The sequence below is a fragment of the Amia ocellicauda genome, chromosome 4 (genome assembly GCF_036373705.1).
Source record: "Amia ocellicauda isolate fAmiCal2 chromosome 4, fAmiCal2.hap1, whole genome shotgun sequence".
Taxonomy (NCBI): domain Eukaryota; kingdom Metazoa; phylum Chordata; class Actinopteri; order Amiiformes; family Amiidae; genus Amia; species Amia ocellicauda.
This window is the reverse complement of record NC_089853.1, coordinates 55026184-55053291: the sequence shown is the minus strand read 5'-3', so window position 1 is coordinate 55053291 and position 27108 is coordinate 55026184. Positions and strand designations below refer to the sequence as shown.

General features: G+C 37.9%; 1 protein-coding gene across 1 annotated transcript in view; it reads right to left on the bottom strand.

The window, feature by feature from the left end:
* prex1 (phosphatidylinositol-3,4,5-trisphosphate-dependent Rac exchange factor 1) overlaps window positions 1-27108 on the bottom strand; it is a 122222-nt gene that overhangs the window by 47277 nt on the left and 47837 nt on the right. The window contains exons 7-16 of the mRNA XM_066702811.1: window positions 23710-23843; window positions 23011-23126; window positions 19661-19810; window positions 13188-13335; window positions 7848-7948; window positions 6273-6376; window positions 5445-5494; window positions 3449-3524; window positions 1713-1785; window positions 250-392 (exon numbers count right to left, since the gene is read on the bottom strand). Coding sequence (XP_066558908.1) covers window positions 250-392; window positions 1713-1785; window positions 3449-3524; window positions 5445-5494; window positions 6273-6376; window positions 7848-7948; window positions 13188-13335; window positions 19661-19810; window positions 23011-23126; window positions 23710-23843 — 1095 coding nt within the window. The remainder of the gene's footprint in view (window positions 1-249; window positions 393-1712; window positions 1786-3448; window positions 3525-5444; window positions 5495-6272; window positions 6377-7847; window positions 7949-13187; window positions 13336-19660; window positions 19811-23010; window positions 23127-23709; window positions 23844-27108) is intronic.

Sequence of the window (27108 nt, the reverse complement as noted above, 5' to 3'; positions counted from 1 at the left end):
CGGTTCTCCTTGTTAACCTTCTGACAACCTCTACACACCATGAAGCAAAACCCTGAAAGCATTAAAGAGAGTTACATAAGAGGTCAGGTTCAGCCATTGTAAAAATTAAATCAACTTAAAAGAGAGAGGAAGAGGAGAAGGCAATGTATATTCTGTGTGGGTGATGCACAGAATCTATTTGAGAGAATATGTTGGCTCTTAGTGGGGTACCATATTGATTTTAACCACTGCAGCTCATTTGATTCTTACCAACAAAGACTTGGCCACGATGTTTTCGATAAGCTTGAAGTCATTGCGAAGTTGTTTGTTTTTGGAACTGGTCCCCTCCACTTCTTCATCAGCGTAAAAGCGGAAAAATTGAGATTCGTCTTTGAATTCGCTTTTCTCCAGCACTGGCAGGGAACAAGAAGGAAATCAGGGCAGTAAACACAAGCTCACTAAGGGACTGCTTTCACTGCTGGCAGTCAGAATCATGTAAGGAAAAAGAAAACTCATCCTGACAGTATTATTATTTTATTGCAAACACAAATGACTTCATTTCAAAATCTCTTAAGTAAGACTTTTGTAATGGGGCTATGTTTATGCTCTTTTAAAAGCAACAGTTTTCAGAACAATTAGCGTACATCACCTGCTGTTAAAATGTGATAATCACAATATAGGGACAGACATTGTTTCATGTCATTTGTCCATCAGAGTTTTTCGAAATGCGATCTAAACAGGAAGTGATAAAAGCGGTTTAAGTCATGCAACCACTTCATATGCATACCATATAGAGCAAAAGTTAATCTTGATCAAAAAGCTGGTATCAGTTCTATAGGTATAGCTCTATGGTTTAAACAACAGATATAGAAATTAGATGCAAAACCAGCTCTGAAAGAATCTTTTAATAAGATCATAAGAAAAATAAATCAGTTAAATAAATACTTGTTGGTGTAAATCCTGTTCCTTCCTTATTTAATTTTATAATGGAATTACTCACTCTGAGAACAACAAGGCCTGGACAAGAAGGAGATACAAAATGAAGATGATATTGTATGAACTACAAGACCCTCTAGAAACAGGGGGCTTCCAGCTGGTTCGCTAAGCAGCTGTTAATTGCATTGTGGAAGAAAAGCCATAACACACTGATTGAGGACGCCCAATAAAAGTGGGGTGAAATGTGGTACAAATCAGCAGAGCTGGATTGGTGCCAAACCGTTAGCCTGTCTTAAAACCCCCTGAGCTCCTGAACAATTACATTACAGCAGGTAAACCTTTTTCCTGTTGTTAATTCCTTCTTTTTCTAAAGTCTTATTAATAATAATTTTAATGAGCCATCATGGTATTAAGCTTCGAAACGAATTAGGAACAATTTGGAAAAAGTAACAACCAAAAAATTTAAAATAATTACAATTGTTGTTTCTTTATTTTCAATATGAGAGGTATGGCAGGACCTGAGCATCACTGAAATGCAAACACTTTCACATTTCTCCCCGAAGTATTAGTGTGCTTTCAAAAAGACATACGACAACAGATGTGTGGTAATTGCATAACAGAATTCTGTTATATCAAAAAGATCGGTCCCAGAAGTAAACTGATTTTCCAACTTCCTGGACATCTTTGCCCATGATATAAATATAAGCCTTTTTCATGATGAGCAAAACCACACACTTTGTCCAAATAAATACATGCCAAAAACATTAGAGAGAGAAGTTCTTTGAATGTGCTCTCACCATGATGCATGAAGCTGCTGTTGCACAGCCCAACGCCCAGAGTGACGGCATCCTCCCTGGAAGAGCAGTCCCCCTGTGGAGAGAAAACACACCTCAGCAGAAGAACTCCCTCAAAGAGCAGCCCATGGTGAGGAGATAAAAGCCCAAAATAGCTGCCTCCCTGCTTTGATGGGATCTTGGGAAGAAGAGAGGGGAAAAAAATGTAGAAGTGTTTGGGCTTAACGGTCTTACTTATGATAAAGGGGGGTGGGGGGGGAACTCTACATTTCATTACATCAACAGCCTGCACAGGAAAGACGGGCAATGACTGTTATCTGAAGGACAATAAGCAATGACAGCTCTTTTCAAATCTGTGCCCAGTTTTCTGGTGTGGTTGCTTGAGAAAAAGAAACAGAACACACCTCTTTTTTTATCTATTTATCTCACGCACATTGTTATGCTCGGGAGTGGAATGTGTGGGGAGAGAGAGATAATAATGTATAAACAAACACACACATACACACACACAAATTGTTTTCATATTTCAATTTTTCTGCTGCATCTTCTACCAGACATTGCTGAGGCACCGTGTTTGAATTATTTCATGTGGGCACACTGTCCCAGTAAACAGTGCAACTACTAGATTACAGTCAACCCAAGCTAGTAATCTCATAGTAAACAGCAGAAGTTGAGGCATCTGTGTAATGTAATAAAAAACAACTTACTAAATATATTTGGATAGCGGCTGTGATTTCCTAATCGTAATACACCCCCCTTTCTTTTTGATCAGCAGGAAATGCTTTACATTTAAAAAGAGAGTGATATTATGGCATAACATTAACATTATTCTGTTCATTATTCTTGATTTACTTGGAAATAATTTCTGATCTGAAGTACAAACAAAAAACAGTCAAAATAATGTCTTGTACAAAAAAAAAAGTTAATGGATTTACACTTTGTGGAATATGCCATTACAGTGTTTGTTTAAAATGAACAGACAATGAGTGAGTGCTGCAACCCCAAAATTGTTATGAAAACCAGGAATGCCACCAATGTTAATCAGGAAACCTCAAAACAAAACAAGCAAGTACAAAAAGAAAAGTCCACAATTACTTTATCAGCAATGGACTTGGCCTGCACAAGTTTGATAGGGAACAAGTCCAAGGGAGTGACTTTTAAGCCTTCCTGACTTCAGGTCTGAATGTGCCTCCGTTCAACTGAGATCTCAGTCTGATACGGGCAGCATCAGCAGGGAAAAAAACTGCATTACAATGGTCCCCGATTGTTCTGAAAGCAAACCAAGCGTCGGGATGGGAATTATACCCACCACTCCAAGTAAACCTCTCAGTCTCCCCAGAAAAAAAATGCACAAAACAGCATGTTGACTCAGCTTGTTCTCTTTACACCCAAGTAGGAGAAAACGCTCCACTGTACAGGAGGACAAGGATGTGGTGGGTTTGTATTTCAAAATCTGCTGCTCAGCTAATCACTGGAGCTGCCACCCAGTTTTATTTGAAGTCATTGTTGCTCGATCTAGCACCACTCCCAGGCCTCTGAATGACCCCTCTAAGGAATTACAGCGAGGTATCAGCACGTGTTCAATAAAATAAAATACATCGTTCTTGAGAAAATGATCGATTTGACCAGGACTGTCAAAGTAAAGGATGGGATATAACAGCACAATAACTAATTATCATAATAAATTATTTAATTATCAAAATTAAAATGAAAACCTGGGTTGAAGTCAGTTGTCTTACCTGAGCTAGTAGCCAGTCCACCAACTTACTTGCAGGAATAACAGACTTGAATGTTTTCAAATGGTAATCTCGATCTCTGTGTTTAAGGAAAGAATGAAATAAAAACAAGGTATAACATTAAATCCATGTACAGATACACAACAAATTATGAACATAGGGTGATGATTTCTTGGATAAAGCCTGGGTGTACAGGGGGTCTATCAAATATAAAGATTGCAATTAACCATACTTTATATTTCTCATATTCCAAAACTGTACTGACAGAGTGGACATTTTAGATGAAGACATATGTACATAATATAAGGTACATTAATAAACTAACTGCAAATACCTTAATCCAAGCAAATGCATGTACAAAATAGAAGCAATGTTTCATGTTACAGGAAACAGATTAATATTAACATACAGAAATAAAGACAAACAGATGCACACACTAACACAGGAAAGACTGAAAATGCTACTGACGAAGCAGGCACAAAAAATATATACATTTGTTTATATATATGCACACACTTAGTATATTCGCAATACAGCATGAACTAAGCTACAGACTACACAATTTCTAAGTCATTGCTTAAACACCAGAGGAATCTAAATCAGCTCATTAGTGTTTAGGCTATAAATAACAAGTTTTCTTTGTTTGTATGTCTTTGTAATTGAACAGCCCCAAAGAACTATAAGTGGAAATAACCACATTTCCTGACATAATTGTACTTGTTATTTTATCTGATATTCTTTCAAGAATGCCTGTCAGATGTTATCGTACACGTTGGGTATACTGTTAAGTGCACGGTCCACAGTGCTGTGAAATGAGCGCTGGCATTTCTTGGTTTTGTTTTAAACACAATTACCCTTATTCATCTCAGCAAAATGACTTTAACTCTTCACAGGCAGGCCTTCATCGTCAGCGTGTACAATTGTATAGTTTTATACTTCGTCCTGTTTTTTCAACATTTAAATATTTAATCCCGTGTCTTCAAGTTATACCACATTAGCATTGTTACACAGCCATCCAGGTCTGAATGGGTGCCCAGTAATTTCATGTATGCAGATGTTATTTCTCCCCAAAACTTCGACTGATAAAACTTTCGAAAGTCTTGACAGCTCATAACATGCATCAGGTAAGTTTGCCAAAATAAACATTAATTATTAAAAAAACTAACTTCTGTAAACTTTCTGCAAGTTCTGTAATTTTACATTCTCAAATAGTAAACTCTTTCAGGGTTATCATTATTTGTATTTACAATACTGTTTGAAGGCTTCATATTTTTTCCCTTCTTTGAAAATGAGCTCAATTAAAAAATCTGAGGCTATTTAATGACCCAATCAGACTAGAGCATTTTCCTCAGGAAAGTGTATCCACTTAGGCCTGTATCACAGTTACATCACACAATTTAGCAGAAGCATTGGCAGATTTAAAAGGAAAACAACAATAGTATATTATATAATCTCATGCATCAGCTATTCAATTAAAGTCAGATAATAATAATAATAATAATAATAATAATAATAATAACAATAATAATAATATTAATAATAATAATAATAATAATAATAATAATAATTATTATTATTATTATTATTATTATTTTATTTTTTACTTTCCTTGTCACTTGAGGAAAATCATAACTGATGACCCTGTGTCTGTGAGACAGAGAGTATAAAGCATGTCACTATAGTGGAGTTTGTCAGAGGAAGTGGAATGACAGCAACAAAGCAGCTACGACTTCATTTTTGGGGCCTCTCAGTTCTCCAAAAAAACTAACAAGATGACAGATCGTAGAGATGGAACTGAAGCCAAAAGTTGTGCAGCACTCAAAAACAAACAGCGTTTTCTCAGACCAGCCAGCTATAGCACTGAACAAGTAGCCCTTGTCAGCATGTACACAGCAGCTTTCAAATTCTGCGCGTTTTATGGCGGGAATGTTTGCCAGAGTTTTCTCAAACTTTCCTTTACATCCCCAAAATAGCAAGGACAGAAAAGAGAAAAACTTACTTCACTACAGGAGTGAATAAGCTGTGAAGTCGACAGTACAGTCTTACACCCTGTAAAAAAACAAGAAATAAGTGAGAAAATAATTGGCAGTTCTTTATATTGGAAGAACCTGCAACAAAGTCATTCAGATTTCTTGTAACTCTAGTGTAATGTAATGTAATGACTGTAGGCTTTCCAACATTACGACAAAACATTTCACATGTGTTTTTTGTTAGTCAACTAAAAAACAATCCAGAACCATCACAGCTATTGAAAATCTAAGTGCTGAAATCCTCACTGTACATTTACGTAATCGAAACCCACATAAAGCCACTTAAACACTTAACACTTAATGTTGCTTAACAGGACCCATATTACCAGGTAGGTTAGCATCATATTAAGACTTTAAAGACACCGACTGAAATAGTGGAGAGAAAAAAGTCAAGGGAAAAAAATCTTTTGGGGAAATTACGGGGCCTGAAATATTTAGCATAGCATACATTTTTTTTGATTAAAGAATAACACTATGAAGTGTCTGTGTGATTGTATGATTAGAAACCCCACCCCACCCCCGACAATGAAGTGAGAAAAGTATCCCCAAACCATTATGCCCAAATGTAGACCCAATGCAAAGACTAATGTACAAAATAAACAACTAATGGTTCCATGTCATTCACGGAAAGAATTCGCAATAATTGGCCAAAATAGCAGTTATAATAAAGTTGTTAGAAAACCAACCATCTACAGTAATGAAGACTTGGCGGGATTGGAAGTATATAATAGGCTTCTGTGCTCTGCTTTAATCTTCTGACTAATGTCATTGTGTACAAGCTGATGAATCTGATTTACCTTTGAAACGATATCCTCCATCTCACTCCTGGCTTTGTATGTCCCGTCGTCATAGCGGAATCGATAGAGCACCTGCTCGTTCTTGAACTGGTGCTTATCGGACACTAAAATGGTCATAAAAATAAATAAATATGCATTATTACTTGACATGGTTCTGATCTCTGTCATGTTCATTTTATATTTATTTTACATATCCAGCTTGTATTGAGTAACAAACACAATCACAGAAACAAATGTGGTGTGAATATGTTATGCATGTCGAAAATATATTAGTGTAACAACCAAGAATAATCCGCTAATCCAATAAGAAACATGTTCTAAGAAATACATTAAACTCTAAAAATGTTTCTTTATATATTAATTGCAAAATAACAGGTTTGTTACATGTTCAATAAGCCAATACATCCAATTTCCCCTTCTTTGGGTTTTAAAATAATAATAATAATAATAATAATAATAATAATAATAATAATAATAATAATGAATGCCAATCTCTGTGAATGCATGTTCAGAACATAATGCCAAATAATTCTGACACACTCCGCTATGCCAAGATCAATATTTGTTCTTGAACAGCACACAAAGATCTATCAATATTGAGGACTGCACATAACATGCTTATCAGATTTATGGCAGAAGAGAGAGGGAGGAGAGAGGAAACGCTTAACAGGGTATGTCTAAATGACTCCTAAGCAATGCTAAAAACAAATACAAAGTGCATGAGAGAGATATGCTATAGCCACCCATCTCCTATTCTACATGGCCATATAACTCGACATAAGAGGCTTTAAGGGAAAGAGGGCTTCCTGGCTGAATGGTGTAGTTTAATCCTCCAGGATCTGCTGTCCTAAATGCCAAACAAATCCTGAATATTGTGGCCTTGAAATGGTAGGGGGTCACGCACAGCATCCAAGACAGAGACATTAACAAGATAAAGATTCCTCTGCTGTTACTTTGCTCATCCACTGTGTAAAATTCTCCACTCTGTCTACGAGATGCTAATTCTTTGAAAAGGTCAGTAATAAAAGTGATGGCCCAGGCATCAGGAGGCGTATCAGATGCACTCTGGAGTGTAGGGTGTCGGGTTTGCTGTGGCTTGTAATCAAAGGCTACTGGCTACCTTTCTTGAGTTATTTTTTCCACCCTTTTCTATTCCCTGCAGGGCACTTTGCGTAAATGTTTTTGCTCATGGCATTTAACTGCATTAATTCACTGTATCGAGTGAATTGCTTTAATAAATAATGAACAGAAAGCACATTGTGAACTTTTTTGTTTTTAGGTTTGAATGCGCAAATTGAAACATCTGGGCATTGTGCCCTCAGGATGGAGAGACATCTGACAGATTGCTGTATCAGACTTGCCTATACAATCAAAAAGGTTGCTTTTCTTGGTTCTTGTCTTGTCAGATCAAACAAAAGAATAGCAATGAGAAACACTTGGATGCAGTCTGTAGTCTACTATACCCTAATGCATCAAACATGCAAGATCTCAGGACTTAATATAGGACTGGTGCACCCTGTTACCAGTAATGCACACATGTGTATTGGTGTTATACAACAGAGAAAGTTCATTCACCGTGATGGATAATGCCGTTCTCCAGCAAGGCTTGGCCCAGGTTGACTCCCTCATCTGGTTTACTGATCTCACCACTCTCCATCAGCCAGGACACAAACTCACTGCAAAGGGAAGATACACACAGATGAGTAGATGAGTGTTGATGGGGCAGACAGATTGCCACTGAGGCTCACTAAGAAATGAGTGCAAAGCAAGCACTGCTTTTCCAATTTCAATCATTTATATTCCTGACAGCATCTGTAAATCCTCCAGATCTGTGCAACAATTGACTACACATGGATGAATGGATATGGAAAAAATGTGCAGTGGATTTCCTGTTCAGTAAACTCTCTACAAAAAAGTTTTACAAAAAACAGAGGTGTGGGGGGGGGTAAACAAACGATTTTGAGGTCCATTAAGTGTATTGTAATTACACATTGGTGTATTTGATTTCAATTTATCATAATGCAAGACTGAAAAGGTCAACAATGAAAAGCCCCGAATGCCAATTTGCTTTGTTCCTGTCATTTTAATTTGCTTTAGGTTCTTCAAACCATGGGTAAAAAATACATGATTTCTTTAAATGCATGCCAAGTGAATTTGTGCCATTTTACTTAAGTAGAACAACAAGAACTCTTCACATAGGCCAATAAAAACAATTAACTTTATTAAAAGCTAGTACATTCAAGTTGTACTTCCGATTATTTGAAACAGTTTGTCTGAAAACAAAGCTATAGAATGAAAAAGAAGATGCGTATACTCCAATAAGTTACTGTTAAATGTGCAGAAATTCATAGATGTGCTCATTTTATACAAAAATCTATGATGCAATAATAACTGAGCCTTATGGAAATCAAGTCACTTTTTGTCAAAATTCAGACTCATCACCATGTGGTCACTAGGTTTAATGTTTTCATACCTCCATATAAAGTTAAATTAGATCATACAACAAAACCTGTTTATTATATTAAAATAAGCTTAAATGTGCTCAGTAGTAGTAATAGTTAAGAAGTATGTATTAAAGGTGTTGATTTCATAAACCCATGGATTACAGATTGCAATGTAAGTGCAAGGCCCTGGATAAAATTGATCTTCTCTCCACTTTACACACACAGCCATGTTAGGCCCCTGAAAGCCATTCCTAAGCTCTGCAGGTCTGGATATGATTGAGTGGTGGCTGATCCCAGCAGGTTCAGAGGTTGATTACTTTGACCCCTGATTGTGTGGCCATAAACAACCACTTGCATTGTCTGAGAAGAATCGGTATTTCAGTTCCAAGAAAACATCTCAGCACTCTCTTCCAAATAGTACAGTTTAGCCAAAGCGGAGGAAAGTCTCCCAAAAAAAGTTGACAAACGAGCCCCAAGACCTTCACAGTAACCTGTACGGCATCTCTGCTACTGAATAACACTTTCTCTTGATTTACTTGAATTATGACTCCCTTTTTTGGATGAAGTTGTTCTCTAAATAACAAACAACATTTTAAGAGCTGTGGCTGAAAGATCCATCTGCTTTGACAAGTGCTTAATCCAGGAAGGTTGAAAGAATCTCTACTCTTCTATTTAGGCAGGCTGGGCACTTGCCAAACGCTGGGATTAGAAACACCCCTCCATCTGAAACCCCCTGAGCATGAGCACACACTACAAATCTTTTCCTTTCCCTCTTCTATGTCTGGATCACCTCTTACTAGCGATAGCATCTTTTTTCATGCTTGGTTTGTCAGTTACACAAAATACAGTTGAAAGGAATATAAATCTGTAATATTACACATTCGATTTCATATGGTACACAGAGAGGTTTTGCAGATGCAGCCCTGCACTTACTACCTTGTGTGGCTATGTTATGGCTCTAGCTACATTTCCCTGCCTTAGTTAATAATGGTAAATCAAGATCTTCACTCTAAAAACAAGTAGAAATAATGTGGTCACAATTTGGAAAAGTACAAAAAAGCTTGGAAATTACAAGAGACATTGATCTACTGTTTGTATTGCTATGAAGATATTTGAGATTTTTTTCACAGGGTCACTTATATACCCTGTGGTTGTGTAGAATTGTGTGTGCATTCCTGCTTCCTATTACGAAATATGAATGTATACAATAAAAACAATTACTGTTAATTACCATTGGCAGAAGACTAAAAGACTTGCAAAACACATGCGGCCAAATCAAATTATGTAAGAGTCTGGGCAATTGTGCTGATGCTCTCTCAGGGGGAACCCAATCAAGGTTGGAAATTCATTTATGGTTTATGTAACTCATTAGTATTTTTACATGCAAAACTACACCAAAGGAACAGAGGCTCAAAGTTCCAAGTAAGTCAACACTAATAGGGTAAAAAAAAAATACGGGAAGATTTTTTTTTTTTTAAGGTCATAATTGAAAAAAATGATTTACTAGTTTTAATGATTGACTGTGTTTATCCATCTGAAGCTCAGAGTTCTGTCAGGCACCCCAGTCTGTGATATCAGTGTCTGCACTGGAGCCACCTTGTCAGTTGTAAACTGATACATAACCTTTTTAGACGTGCTGGTTTTCTCACCTGCTCCCCTCGAGTTTTTCATATGTGCCTTGGGGAAACAATGCGATGCCTATTGAGCCATACTTTTATCTTGACAGCAAAAATCATGCAGATTAGTTTTGCATCAACAAAACAACATGTGCAAAAGCAGCCCTGTGCTAAAAGTGTAATGAATTCTTCCTAGAGCGTGGTTAGTGCTTACAAAACATTGCCAAGGCTTGTTAAATATAATACCAAGAACCTTTGAGATTTTGTTAGGTCACAATCAGTGCGATAACAGGATATGAGAGAAGCCTGATGGACTGCAGGCCTAGTGCATGTTCTTCTTTTTTTTTTTTTTTTGCAAATAGTGAAATATGGTAAGCTCAAAGAAAACAGGACTTCATTGAAGTTTCATAGGTAAAGCTATGCTTAGGGTAAGTGACCAAGCCGTGGTCAAGGTAGACAATTTGCTGATGCTAAATGAAGGAAGCAAATTATCTGACCAAGACTACAACATAATACGTTAATAAAGGGGAGATAGCTTCAAATACCTTCTGTGTACACACAATCTCTGCTCAGGAGCATTTGACATTGATCTAAAATGAAGTCCATTACAGAGATCTGTCTGAAGATCAATATTTTTGTTTTAAGTTTGTTTCTACTTTTTTGGTAGAGGGGGACAGCGAGACCATTTGCATTGCTATTTCTGGAAGCCTAACAGCTTGCACTCACATTATAAACAGGAACTGAAGTGAAACGTGTCAAATCCATTCCAAGCTTACGAAATAGACACTGAAGAAAACTAATTGCCAGTAAGCACTGGGAAACATATTACCGGTGGTAAATTCAGTTGAGCTGACTTGGCAAACGTAACTTGAATCCAGTGTATCTGAGTTCAATCATGACTTGTCTCTTTACAAATGCAGCACACAGTTGAGATTGGGCAACAGTTTTATATTATGGCATTGTAAAATCAAAAGTAGCTGAAATTTCCACGGTTCATGTTCATATTTCAGAGAAATCCCCAACTATATGCAATGTAGCTGCTTTCACTTCTTCACATTTATGTCTGCATCTTTTAAAGAATGAAACATTGACAGGTTCATCAATAGCTCCGATTACTAAAGCACTGTCATAACTGAGTGGGATGATAATAGACTAAATAAAATATTAAAATAAATACTGAGAATTAGGCCTAACATTGTGCAGGAAGTCACCATTACCAAACAAAAGGAGAATAATCTCATGTTATGTGTAGACCTCAATATAATTGAGAACATTCTGCTTAAATATGATCTTTGAGCATCCTTCAGTTAGTTCAAATAAAAGATAGACACGTCCAGAAACTTTTTGTTTGACATGATTTGGGGGTTTCTGTAACTGGACAACAATGGACCTTTATCCCACATGAAGTCCAAATAAACATACATACTATTCATAAATGTATATATTTTAAATGCAACTAATGTTTCACAGAAATGTAATATATTTTTTAAATGTACATACTGAAAGCAGGTCCTGGATTATGGTATACTTTACATGAAGTTATAAAGTCAACATAACTACTTAAAGATACATGCATTTTGATCTATTAGATTACAAATGCAAGATAACATTATGCTGATTAGTTTCCGCCATAACAGTTTTCAATGGTTATGTCATTTAGATGAATTAATTATTCTTGCATGCAAACCCCAGGCCAGGTGCACGGAGCATGTGCACGAACATGTCTCTACCCTCTTCCCTCCAAAGACATTTTAATTAAAGCTTGGAATCTTTCAGACCGTTTCTCGAGCCAGTGTGTAATGGAAAATGCATTAGCACCTCTTCGTGTACAGTCGGCATTGTTCATTCATTGCAGTGAGAGCAGAGAGAAAAAAATTATTTCAACCGCTTGCTGTTCAGGGGAGGGCAATGTCTTTCAAATTAAGCCTCATCAAGAGCGATCCGATCTGGCAAAGTGCTTGGCATAGTCCGCGGGAAAACAATTTACAGCCAGTTAATGTGGCTGCGAGAGGCCGAAGAGACAGTCTGGTCTTCCGGCGCCTTACGGCTGAGCTCAGGAGGCTCATTTAGAGAGCGAGAGGACTTCCTTAGGGCATGAGGGCAAGCATCTTTAAAGGGCCACCACAGAACCTGAAGTGCATTTTGAATAGACTGATAACTGGATGATCCTTTTGGGCACTTTAATTGCAGATCGCTCTCTTGTGCAGCAATTGCATCTTTAAAAGGCTGGAAAATATTCAGGCATGGAACTCAACTCAACTCAATAAGGGACCTCTGGGATATCTGTCAAAGTTGACCAATGTTTTGGACCAGCTCTCTATCCTCAATCCATTACATAAACTTTAAGCTTAATAAACACTTAAATTGGTGCAGTTTGCTATTAAGTGTGCCACAGCATACTACACTTATACATGTATAAGAGACATGTATAAGAAACAACCAGAAATTATTATTTGACTCAGAGGTTTCCTCTCTAACTTATGTGTGTGCCACCTGAGCCAACCAAGCACTGTGTTAAAGCCACACTCCCATGTTTGCTCCACAATCACATCAAAACCACTTTCAGTTATTTCTGAGCTCCAATGGATATGAGAAAAAATGTTTCTGGGTTTGTTTAATGTGTAAGTATGACTAAAATAAAGGTTTAAAACATTGTATTGATTATTTTATGTAATGAGTCGTTTAAAGTTAAATACCTTGCAATTAGGTGTGAATGTTTTTCAGTGTGCAATGATTTTATATTTTTGTAAATAAAATGGACACCTTTATCGTTTTCTTTAATGACACCCCTTCTTGTTTGAATAAACCAGCTGAGGTTTTCAGCGGAGTTGGTTCTATCGCTCTTCCAGACTTACTTTCCGAGGAAGCACTTGGGGACGATGCTGAGCTTCCTCCGCCGGTCTTTGATCAGATGTCGGCTCTTGCTCATCATCATGTGATACAGTTTCTCTCCTTTTTCTGAAATCATCACGTACGCGTCTCGCTCCATTCCCAGCTTCAGACCTGGAATCAACACAGTGCACAGATTATACAATGCATATCTACATTGCTTGCCTTAAGATGCCACAATGTCAATACATCTCAAACAAGACTGACATGTACCACAAAGTGCTCCTTTTATATTAAGGAAGAAACAGAATTATCGACATATTGGATTAATGTATTTGAAATGTCTGTCTATTCAATTTAATTGAGCACAGAGCTATATACATGTTCGTATGAGGGTAAAAGGACAAACAAATACACACACACACTCTACACATGCAATTATTTCATCATCTGCCTCTGTCTGAAAGTTGACACATTATTAAGCCTACACCTAATGAACTCTGTTCCTTTCACACACATTCAATTCCTTGCTTCTGCATTTGGGGGGGTGGAAATTGAATCTAAAAAATAATCAAAGTGTGTCTTTAATTACTTGGAAAGATGTAATTGTTAAAAAGGTTGGAAAGTTATTACATTAACAAATTAACTTTGGGTAGAACTTGGGATGCTCATTCAAAGGCCCGTAGTTTAATGTAAAAGTGGACTGTGACACACACGCTGTACTTTCAGTTACTGGGGGGGAAAAAAAGACAACTATTTATCTTTTATAGTATATATTTAAAGTTGTTCCTTTTATTGTTAGCTCTTCAGATTCCTTGCCCAGATATGCGGTATACACAACCTTTCCTTTCTGGCAATAACACTAGGGGTTTACCTACAAACGTGCTGTAATATACAAGATGGAAAGTAGATAGATTTTCTAGAACATTTTGAAAAGAGTACAAAAATGGCAACACATTCATTATCATCATATTAATAATAAATTATAGAGAAGAACAGCACACATACATTATTGTAATTGTGAGGTTCTTATCCTGCATGTCTGTGTCTAAGAAATCTTGAAACCAGAGCTTGCAAATTATAAAGAAAAAAGTAGAACTGGGGTAAAGATTCCAATCTTGCTTCCTACATAATGTCGATATTGTTTCACATGACTTCTACCAAGCCTGGCATGGAGAAACAGTGTTCTTGCAGGATGCCAATCTAAACACAAAGAAAGACTAAAAACCCTGGAAGAAATCAACTTTGCTGTGAGGATGGAAAATGATTTTTTTTCTCCAAATCTAGGCTCCCATATGAAGAAACAATTCCACCCACTGAAGGGTTTTTGCATTATCCACAAAACTACAAACACACTGGAAGTGACCCAAACAACTCCTGCTTGCTAGTAAACAATAGAAAGACGGACCATAATCTCAGGAGAGGAGAGAGAGCTGTACAGTATTCTAGCACTGTATTCTAGGTGGAACTTATTATCTGTTTAGCTAACAGAAGAAAGATTCCAAAAATACATATACGCCTAATGATTTACTACAGCTGTTATAGTGTTATTGATACAGGGTTGTATATAAATGCCAATCTTACTTCCAGACAGATGATTAAAAAGGAAGGAATGTGGCAATTAATAATAAATCTAAGCACTTGGTTATTTAAATCTTTATTCTGTAATGGGCCAACGAACATGCCTTGCCTCCCTTGTCCAAACAAAATGTAACCAGAAACTCTGGAAGACCAAAACATGCCCTTATTAACAGTTAATTAATCTGTAATGAAGTCGAAATAAACTAATTTTCAGATGGCTTCCACGTTCACAAACAAGATGACAAAAAACAGGTTTATGAACAGAAAAGTATTGCTCACTATCCAAATGTCACTGTCCTCATGGTTTAATCATTCTAATCAATTTCACTATTCACAAGGAAACAATGATTCAGCTTACTGCTAGCTCAAGGACTTTCTCAGACCCATGCACACAGGGTTTTAGATTACTGTTTTTTGTAATATTTATCAGCACTCAGCAGTTGACTCATTCTCCTGAATTGCACCAAGGAAGATAAAGGCATAATGAGGCTTGGCACCTGAAAGCATAGCTAATTAGGACCAGCTTAGAGAACAAGCCTATAAAGTCCTGAGATTTCACTGCAGTTCACACTGCATTTGCCATCCTTAATTCAGTGGTTGCCTGTGATTAGTAGAACTAATACACACCCATCTGTGCCAATGAATTTTCAAAGCAATAAATGACATGATTATGAACCCTCTTCAAAACAGACATATGAGACGCAAGACTTAGCTGGAACTCTGCAGAAGGTCATTCTCCGAGAGTAAACTGAACAAGAGCAAATTGAGTCTCCTCTATATATTGGGTTCTGAAGATGGTGGAGCAACTTTGGATTTCACAGGATTCCTTTTTCACAGGCATTCCAAGCTTAAAAGTTACAACCCGTCACGAGCAGAAATTGAGAGCAGTTCTGGGCTGCTAAACAATAAAAGGAAAGGACTGATTACAGAGCGCAGCAGCTGGAATACACTGAACAAAGAGCGGGTTTGAAGACACGATTCACCCAATTCTGCTGTGAAACTCAGCTGTTTGCGGAGTCCATCAGGTTTCAGTGCTGCCAGCTGCTCAATGCTGATGTTCTCCATTTTAGCATGTGGTAACATCGTGCCCTGTCCAAGATTAACTATCCAGTAACAGCTCAGCCGGCTTTATTTCTATAAGTTTCTTCTCATAGAAGAATCAGAGAGCTCATCCTGGTGAGGTGCATCTCAGCCCTAACGGGCTGGCGCAGCACTAATTCTCACCTCTATGTACCTATGTACGACTATGGGAAGATTAAAGGAATTGGCTTGGCAGTTTTCGTTTAATCAGATGATTTTATTATTTACCTAACTATTGTGTGTGTGACGGGCACTATATTTAACAAAGAGCATTATTGTTGTTACAGTCTAAGATTAATCTATATTAATATTAATAATAAGTACAGATGGCATAAAGTTTACTCTTTTAGGCTCAGGTCACACAACATACTTCCTTCCAGTAAGCTGTGTTTTCTATACTAACTAGTACAACATGGAAGATTTAAGCAAAAATACAAGCAAATGAAATGTAACACATAAGGGGACACGCGAGATAAGGAAGAAAGGAAGTCTTAGCAAATGTAGAGGTCTTCAGTTCATATAGAAGTCAATGGCAGGGGGTTGAGAAAGAAACATTCACCCTACAAACTTTAGGCAGTGTACAGCCCCCTGAAAGGGAGAAGAGAACAGGAAGAGATCTGACACCTGTAAGTTCAAGATCAATGACCAACTGCTCAAAGTTATTAACGACTAAGACCAGCAGTCCTCCTAAAGTAACACCACTGGCAAGGTCTGATCAAGGCTCTTTAGGAAGCTAAATATAATTCTAAACCCTGATTTAGTATCTGTTTAAAGTGTCATGCAACAGTGCTATAAAGAGTACCTCTCACTTATTTATAAGCTAGGGGCTCTGGGCTGAGCTGAATTAAATGCTTTATTTTGTATCCAGTTCAGTTTTCTCTTCCATTAGAATGATGTGCTGTTTTTGCAATGTAATGCTTTTCTAATTTTTAACAGGACTTCAAAAGATTAACTTTAAGTCTCTCTACTCATATTTTATTTTATTTTTAACAAGTACTATAATGCATAAATAATCATCATCATCAATGCACTGGTCTAATGTGTTGTAAGAGCGTTACTTTTTTCTTATCCTGCATGCAAAAAATATATCTTTAGCCCCATGGGAAGCGTTGTCAAGCATTGTGATAGACTGCAAGTGAAAGGGTGTCACACTAACCCACCCCACCCTCCAACCCTTGTCAAGAAAATGAAAAAACAAACCCCAGACATCATTTCAGGGGATCAAATACAAAGACAAGCAAACATCTGACAGGTGCTATTCCATCCCCTTGTGAATATATGCCTCGCTTTTTTTTTTATTTTCTCAATCCAAGGTGCATATTGAACTTCAAAAAGACCCACTTCTCATTTGAACAGTTATGGGACACTTCCAACCTGGGATTAGATCAGCCTAGCCTATACTGAGATGCTTTTCTTATGAAGCGTGTCTTTTTTTCAAAAACTGAGTGAGATAGAGAGGTGAAGGTTTCATTTTGCATTCTAGCATCAAAGCAAAAGGACAAAATATGTACATCACTTTTTTTTTTCCAGCCAATTAGTCTCACCATTACCTCTGAATAGCAGTGGTGATGTTACTAGCAATGTAATAATAAAAAAATAAAAAAAATAAACTCTCTGAAGGATACAGAAGGTGGGGTCATGGGCTTGCTGAAGGTCATCCTATCAAACTGGCCTCCCTTGTGGGGAGCCAAAAACCTCCACCACTGCTCTCCGTCTCATTATTCCTTGTCAAAGTCTTTTGAAGGGTTCTGCCTGCAAGGTGGAGCTCAGAGTTGTGAAACGCAGATGTCAGGGGGGCTTCTGATTATTGCTCAAGGTTTTTCTGGTGCTTGAGAAGAATTTCAAAAGCTGGCGCTGAGAATCCATGTGGCAGAGCTAATACGAACGAGGCGATAGCAGACCTCGGCACATTAAGGCAGCCAGCTATTGTGTACTGACCCTTTGCACTCTATTACTGTCAGGGAGAAGAAGAAAAAAAATCCCCAGATCGGGCTTACACACTTGTGTTGAAATCACCAACACATGTCGCCAGAGTGTATTGCTGCTTCTGGCTCAGAGGTTGCCAGGCGGTGGGACAGTATTATACGCTATGTAGATTAACCTCTCACATCTTGTTCTCTTCATAAATATGCAGAGAAGAATGCATGCATACTGGGTTTTTATCTTGACAGTACAATAAGAGCAAACAAAGGAATCCAAGATGAGGGCATTCTCCTTTATGTCTTTATTCTTTCCTTTCACATTAATGGGAGGGTTTATATCTAGTTGAGGTGAGAAGACTGTTTTCTGCCCCTTCCAATGAAAAAGCTTGCCAGACAGAAATATAGAGATGAAAGATTTTGAGTTTAAATGTGAACAAGTTTAGTGAAACATTTCATTGAACAAGGAAACCCTTTATGGAACCTTATATTCACTCAATGGGTTCCCCACTTTCTTAGCATGATTGACGAAAAATTTACAAGCAGCAGTTTCCAATAATGCAGAAAGCTAAACTATTTATTTCTACGGTAAACATAGCATTTCTTTTCTAAACAGCACAACCAAAAGCAGTATATTTGGCTGTGTGGTCTGGACACAGATTGTCAATCAATTTAAAATGTCTGTTTTCATATTACTACTGTGATCTGTATCATATCCAAATGAAACGCTTACTAAATAATCAAATCATAATAAAATGTATACGTTAATCTTAATTTAAAATGCATGAAAGATCATTATTTGAATACAGACATGATAATTTATAATTTTTCAATTCGCCTCACCTGCTAACAGCTACAAACATGTACTGGATGTGTCTTTTGAAGAAAGATGCATCTGATAAAAAAATTGCGATGGCACTGAATACAGGTTTGTGGTTTTCTATTAGTAGGTGGATCAAAGTTTTTTTTAGCTGTAAATTGGTCTACATTTTACTATTAGTTTGTTAATGCTTGTTCTCCATTTTTGCATAAACAAAATGAAAAAGTTTGAAAGAGCCAGCTATACAAATGAAAAAGCCAGTTTTACAAGTACCTATAAATCTCCTGCTGGCAATGTGCGGCTGTTGCTTTTCAAAGAATAGTAACACGTTCTGCTCTTGGTGATATTTGATGTATACATCAGTTCATGCAGCTTTCACTGGCGCACCGCCACCACTTCTTTATTTCAGGCCCAGGGTCAACAATCTGCTTTCAGCACATAAGGATTGTTTGAGATTGAGCTCACTGATAATAATATCTACAGTCTTCTCTCCGAAGAACAAAACATGGTGGTTTATTGCAGGTACAACACTATAGCAGGCTTCTAATGCTCTCCTTCAATGACCTTTAAATACTAAACAATAAAAGCTTGTGAAAAACAAACTCAAACTGATCTCAAAGGTGCCTGAAGAATGCATTATTACACACAGACTGTCAATCCATGAAGCCAGCTGCATGCTGGGGATTAATTCAGTTTACACAGGGGTTTTCAGAAGGAGACGCTTTTCTGATTCAGGAATAATCCAACCTAAATCATCCAGGAACAAGAAGGTTTCGATGTCACGCCAGAAGAGAATGGGGAGTAAATGGGACACAGCAGAAGGCATGTTGAGGTTCAGGAAAGGCCAAGGTGAACCATGTTTCTAAAACTGCCCCGTCACTCCTCTCGTTCCAGGAGCTTCCTGCCCTTCCCGTCTGTGTTAGGGCAGACTGTGGTCTGACAAAATGATTAAAGGCTGTTATGTCTATTTTGGAGCTGGGATGGGGTGGGTATAAAGGTCTCACAAACAGAAAAGGTTAGAAATCCAAACAAATAACAAAATATATACATATAATTATATATAAGTAAAGAAACCATGGTTATTTTCTCCTTTACTCACTCTCTCTCTGCTCTCTCTCCTTGAGAATCGCATCCAGCCATTTCTGCTTTTCTTCAGCATTCTTGGCCATGCACACAAACCACTTGTTTTTCGCCGTGTTGTGGATTTTCCAGCCATTTGTCACTGTGTAGTTATTGCTGTGGTAATCCGCTGCAACGATCAAAATAAAGGAAGTGAGTTCAGCTCATGCAAACATGGGCTGTTTAGGTACTGGCAATGGCTGCACAATATTAGTGCTCTGATGTAACACAGATGCATTTCAAATGCCATTAAGAAAATCACACACAGTGTTCAGATCATGAAGGTCTACAGTGAGGTATAGTATCATCTCAAAAAGCCACAGCAATATCTGAACCTCATGATAAAAAGAGTGCCATTCAAAAATGTTCACACATCACTTTTTATTTTTATAAATACAACAATTACATTTTAGTCTGAGATCATTTTAATTAACCTAGAATTTAACCCACTTGAAGAATCCACTACAAAAATCAATTTGGATTTGCTTTTGATCAATAAAACCAAGAGAGCTGATTGTGATTTTACCCAACTGCAAAAAGAATACATGACTGACCCCTCTGCCTTTGGTCATACAAAGAGGGATTCATTAAACACAGGCACCAAATCCCTAGGGTAAGTATTGCTTGAATAGCCTGGGCACTATCATTCCTAATGGTGAATAATATCCATCATTCAAATATCAGATCATATCGCATATGAAACCTGAATGGAGGCTTCTTACTGACAAACTAAAATGTAGATTCATGAAAAGCTTACAATTGCCCATATAATATTGAAAATAATGCTGTGCTGTACTGGGACATGGGGTTTGCATCAAGGTGGTGCCAATCTCTACCAAAACAAGAAACCTGACTGTATGTAACAGCATCTGTGGTGAATAATCAAAGATATCTGCAGTAGACTGGACATTGCTCACTGCACTGTCTCTCACACATCCCTGTGGCTCTCGCACACCACTGCTGTTAACAACCAGCATTTACTGAATTGTTTTATGTCCTGCAAAACAACAATACAGGCCTAATGGAGGTTTGATAGGCATCTTTTGCCCAAGCAGGAATGGTAATTGTGCTAATTAAGAACCTTCAAATAGGAGCTTATGGGAATAATATTCAAATATATTGCAAGTGTTGATGTGTGGTGAACCTGTGTACAATGAGACTCATGAATAATTGGAGCAAGCGCGAAGGCAGGAGATGTGGAAATGTATTCATGCCTCGAATTCCCCCAGGGACTGGCATCCTGCCCTCACCACGTGGGAATTCAAATGCAATTTTTAACAATCATCATATTCCTTTTTGTTTGTTGGTTGGTTATGTGTGTGGAATAACCTGGAAATGTGAGATATGGAGGATTCTTCAATGGCCTTAATTTTTCATTTTTTTATTATATAAAGACAGGGTTGTTTCCACTGAACAGAAAAAGGATGCTGCAAGATGGTTTTGTGCTTGAAAGTCAGAACAGGCTTTTCTGTCCATCTCCTTAATTAGTTTTTATATCCTATTGTGCCAAGAATAGCATTGAAAGTAGTTAATATCAAGCAGTGTAACCTGAGGTGTGAGTGTGTGAGTGTGTAAATATATACATATACAAAACATTATTTAAATAAAGCACTTTTTTGAACAAAGCTTTGTTGGTTCAGTTTCTATCATTTGTATTTTTATCCATCTAGTTTCAGCAACTGGTGGACTTCATTCAGGACTTCATTATGTGCTAACGTTCCACAAACAATTTCCGGTTATGTCCAACTAATTAAACGACTCAATTAGAAGAAACTGAAATAGTCAATCTGAATCGACACAAGAAATCACAGATGGTCATTGCACATGCTCCCCCCCCCCACATCCATATAAAGGATGCTCCATTGAGAAAGAGTCACCTCCCATCAAAGCTCCTTTTTCTGAATTTCCACTGCACTTCACCTCAGACTAGCAGCATTGAATCTATGGCAACTGTCAATGAATATGTGTACTGTGCTTACTATGCTGTGGGCATACAGTAGAATTACAGTTACGCAGGATATCCCAGCGCTGGGACAGGGAGGGAATTGTAGTGAGTGCGCCAGGCTGCTTTACAGGCGCTACAGAAAGGCTTGTTTGAACAGGCAATTCAATCACAGCCCTTGGAGAGTCCAGCCTCGCCGTGCAAAATCTCTCACCACTTGTACAATAAAGCAGAAAATTCAGAGGATGATACAATTCTATGACATATCCAATCCATGACATTTGTTTTAATTTTGATTAGGCTGTTAAGGTACAATCTGGTGGGAGACGAAGGAACGCATTGTCCAAAGAAATAAGTTATTAAAAGTGATTTTCCAGCCAAAAATAAAAAAGTGAAGAAGACCCTAAAATCAATCAACAATTGTCTATTACCTGGACTATTTTAGATAGGAATGGATGTTAACCTTGACATCAATGCATCTGTTAATATATATATATATATATATATAAAATATAGTATCTTTAGCTCTCGTCACCAACTACTTCTTGGGAAGATCGCAAAATGTTTTACTTGGGCACACAAATCACACTTGACATACAAAACCGAGTGGTCTGTCACTTTGGTTTCTTTTTAAAACAAATGATTAAAAAAAAGGAAAGAAAAAAGATCTGTTTGCAAATGAACAGTGGAAGCTGATTAGCATTCTGTTTTCGAGAGATACCCAGTTTCATGAGATGTTTTTCTTTGTGGTTTCACTGAAACCTCTCGGCGTGTATCTGGCAGAGCCCGGCTGGCCATCCTGTAGCCACCGAGCTCAGGTTCACACCTGTGGTGCAGTGAGTGAAGCACCTTGGAGATGATGCGGAGAAATAGCATTTCCTCTAAAGAGCACTCTGACTTCCACCACACAAATACAGTGTCTGAGACGACAATCTAAATTAATTATCGCAATTAGTGATGCTTACAAGAGAGGTATTTGAAATAGATATGGTCGTGCGTTTGTGAGATTTTGCAGGATATTTGTGAAAAACTAAATGTCTAACGTATTCATTTGTAATTGAAAGATTCTGCATTGTCACCATTACCACTGTAAGTCATACTGAAAACTGGTGCTATGGGCTAATATCATGCACTGCTACTTTACTGTACATCCCACTGTAGCACAGTTAACTACTCTCTCCTGGCAATGTTCATTAATTAATTACCAGAACATTTATCTTCACTTCAAAAAATATGTTTGACCCTTCCATTCTGACAATCTGACAGTTCACTAAATCCTTGAACCATCTTTATTTGAAATTCAGACATCAGTCAGTCAAACTGCTCCAGCGGAATTCAGACAGCGTACTGTATGACAGCATGGACCAATCAAACCAACAAAGACCAACCTGTTCCATCTTCCACGTTCTCCACTTCCATCACCTCTGTGTTGATCCTGCCCCTGAAAACGTACAGTGGTCCATTGATTGACTTGGTCCTTTTAGTTGATTTCTTCCCTGCCACTCTGGATACAAAACAACAGAGCTCATCAGCAACACAATTGTCAAGATTGGCAGAAATGTGTTGATTGGATTGTTCACAATGAGAGTTCCTTTTACTAAAACCAACAATATTTGCATTAGAAATCAACAGCTATATGTTTCCACTGTATTGACTCTTTATTAGATGGAATAACACACTCTGCGTAGGGGCCCAGTTGACGACTTGAACTTCATCCAATTTCACTTCCATCAGAGCAATGTATTCTCAATGATCTCACACTGATTATCTATATGATAACCTGGACTAAAGAAACAGGCCTCGAGTGAATCTCCACCTGCCAACTGTTTCCCTTAGAGGAAGGAAGTCTGTAGCATTATCAGCCTGCTTTAGCTTCTAAAGTAAATTTGTCTTGGGTCTCCCACAAGACGTCAATCAGAGAACTTTTGAGGCAAACTGACAAGCATGAGAATTGCCAATAAACCCAAGTGGCAGTTACTTGAAAATGCTCAGGACAGGAATTCAAAGCTATGCATTCAACCTTCACTTCTGAATGGGTTCTGGTACAGGTATCAAATGGGTACTGCTAATGTAGAAAGGCCCTTTACCTTGATTTCCGTTTACAGTAGACCAACAGGTTATCAAACAGGAAGAAGACCCTCTCTTGAATGTTTCCTGCAGATATCTTCAGTAAATTGCCATGCAGAAGCAGCTCAGTGCAGATGTCAGTCAGATTGGTACCCTGTAAAACACAAGGGGTAAAATCCCCCACAGAGAGCGATCTTTAACTGGTCAGGTTAAGAATACGCTCTTCAGTTAAAATACTTATTCTAAAACATTATTAAACAGGTGGAAGAATTTCTCAGAGGCATATACCACACATTCAGGAGATGACCTTTAGATAGCATTTCTTTTGTCCTTTCCATGGTTAAACCCCAGTCTGTATGTATTTTTCATATTCTCCTCAAACAGGTCACATAAAAGTGAAGAAACCACCAGTTACTGGAGATCTGCGCAAGTCTGACTGTAAGTCAGACGTGGGATGACTCTAGGAGTTCAATTTACAGATTCAATATCAAGATTCAGAAAAATATCGCAGAATACAGTGAGGGAAAAAAGTATTTGATCCCCTGCTGATTTTGTACGTTTGCCCACTGACAAAGAAATGATCAGTCTATAATTTTAATGGTAGGTGTATTTTAGCAGTGAGAGACAGAATAACAACCAAAAAATCCAGAAAAACGCATTTCAAAAAAGTTATACATTGATTTCCATGTTAATGAGTGAAATAAGTATTTGACCCCTTCGACTTAGTACTTGGTAGCAAAACCCTTGTTGGCAATCACAGAGGTCAGACGTTTCTTGTAGTTGGCCACCAGGTTTGCACACATCTCAGGAGGGATTTTGTCCCACTCCTCTTTGCAGATCCTCTCCAAGTCATTAAGGTTTCGAGGCTGATGTTTGGCAACTCGAACCTTCAGCTCCCTCCACAGATTTTCTATGTGATTAAGGTCTGGAGACTGGCTAGGCCACTCCAGGACCTTAATATGCTTCTTCTTGAGCCACTCCTTTGTTGCCTTGGCTGTGTGTTTTGGATCATTGTCATGGTGGAATACCCATTCACGAGGAGGTTCTCACCCAAGATTTGATGGTACATGGCCCCGTCTATCTTCCCTTTGATGTGGTGCAGTTGTCCTGTCCCCTTAGCAGAAAAACACCCCCAAAGCATAATGTTTCCACCTTTGTGTTTGACGGTGGGGATGGTGTTCTTGGTCATAGGCAGCATTCCTCCTCCTCCAAACACAGCGAGTTGAGTTGATGCCAAAGAGCTCGATTTTGGTCTCATCTGACCACAACACTTTCACCCAGTTCTCCTCTGAATCATTCAGATGTTCAGTGGCAAACTTCAGACGGGGCTGTACATGTGCTTTCTTGGGAAAGGGGGACCTTGCGGGCGCTGCAGGATTTCAGTCCTTCACGGCGTAGTGTGTTACCAATTGTTTTCTTGGTGACTATGGTCCCAGCTGCCTTGAGATCATTAACAAGATCCTCCCGTGTAGTTCTGGGCTGATTCCTCACCATTCTCATGATCATTGAAACTCCACGAGGTGAGATCTTGCATGGAGCCCCAGAACAAGGGAGTGTTTCTTCAACCAACTGTTGTCACCTTCTCACCAAGCTGCTTGGCGATGGTCTTGTAGCCCATTCCAGCCTTGTGTAGGTCTACAATCTTGTCCCTGACATCCTTGGACAGCTCTTTGGTCTTGGCCATGGTGGAGAGTTTGGAATCTGATTGATTGATTGCTTCTGTGGACAGGTGTCTTTTATACAGGTAACGAGCTGAGATTAGGAGCACTCCCTTTAAGAGAGTGCTCCTAATCTCAGCTCGTTACCTGTATAAAAGACACCTGGGAGCCAGAAATCTTGCTGATTGATAGGGGATCAAATACTTATTTCACTCATTAACATGGAAATCAATTTATAACTTTATTGAAATGCGTTTTTCTGGATTTTTTTGTTGTTATTCTGTCTCTCACTGTTAAAATACACCTACCATTAAAATTATAGACTGATCATTTCTTTGTCAGTGGGCAAACGTACAAAATCAGCAGGGGATCAAATACTTTTTTGCCTCACTGTATATCACCAAGTGTCCATTTTATGGTCATGTAACCAGCGAGATGGAAAGCGTATAGCTTGTACGTCAAATGCAATTGCATTTAAGATGTCATCTTAGAGGTTATCGTCGTTCTGAAGGCACAGTGAACAGAGAAATGGGGCACAACTTCACTATTAACTCTATAAAACTAAGCTTGTCTGTGCGTATGGTGGGGGGTCTTTTGTGGTATTTCATAGGCAAAAAACAAAGCTAAATAGGCTCACAAATGCTGTACAATTCAGTGTGGTACAGAGCCTTGCTTTTATGAACTTGCTTATTTTTGCAACCACATTTGTATCCATATTTATATAAACCCCTAAATATAGCTACTGTAGAAACCAAAGCTAACACCCAGTACAGAAGGGCATGCATATTTTTCTTATTAGAGACCACGCACTCTCTCCCTCTCTCTATCTGATTCGCTGGGGAATCATTTCAGAACAGCTCTCATGACCTTGTGGAAGAACTCGGTTTAGCTGGTTTGTCTCACATCCCACTTCAAGAGGAGGTAATCTGGGAAGTCTTAAAACCTAAATGGGCACTGTGACTTCACAAGTGACTGCTAATGTGCAGCTTTATATTTAGAAAAATAGGAACTTTTAAATGATGCCAGATTTTGTAGGCCAAGTAAGTTTTTTCTTCCAACCCTTATCTACTTAGAATACAGCAGTCACAACACACTACCTCTTTTTTATTAAAAAAGAACTCTGAACTCTGAACTGTCTTGAACTCTGTTATTAGTATAATTGGATCACATTCATTACAGTGGTAAAATTAAGCCTTGTTGTGTATGAAAGTCAGACGTGTTTAACCAGTACAGAGAAACCACTTGGCTTAGTGTTGAAGGACTAAGGCAGGAAAAAAAGTTGACTAAATGTTTTACATGCATTTAATTATTTGTTTGCTTTCTTGTTTGTTTGTTTGTTTGTTTGTTTGTCAGAGAGACAAGAAGGATCAGTTCTGCTTCAAACAGCATTATGCATTAAAAAGAATCTTTAGATGCATAAAAACTTGAAAGAACGACTACAGATTTTTCAGCTTGTGTGGAGTTTAATTAATATTTTCTCACTTTATATAATTAATTAAATTATTCAAAATTCTAAATTAATTATTTCCTGATTGCCAGTTCCTCATATCAAAGCATAACAGCTGTTTTTACAAAGGAAATTATAAGTCTTTAGTGGAAGCAAATTCCATAAAACTCTCAGATTAATATTTCAGCCAATCTAGTCTGTGTATAAATGCAGAAAAAACAAAGAAGCCAAAAATGTTCTTCATTAGGTCACCTTGGTCTGGGGTCATTCAATGTGGACATTCATTCAAATGTTGTTCAGTAAGAATAGTGTTA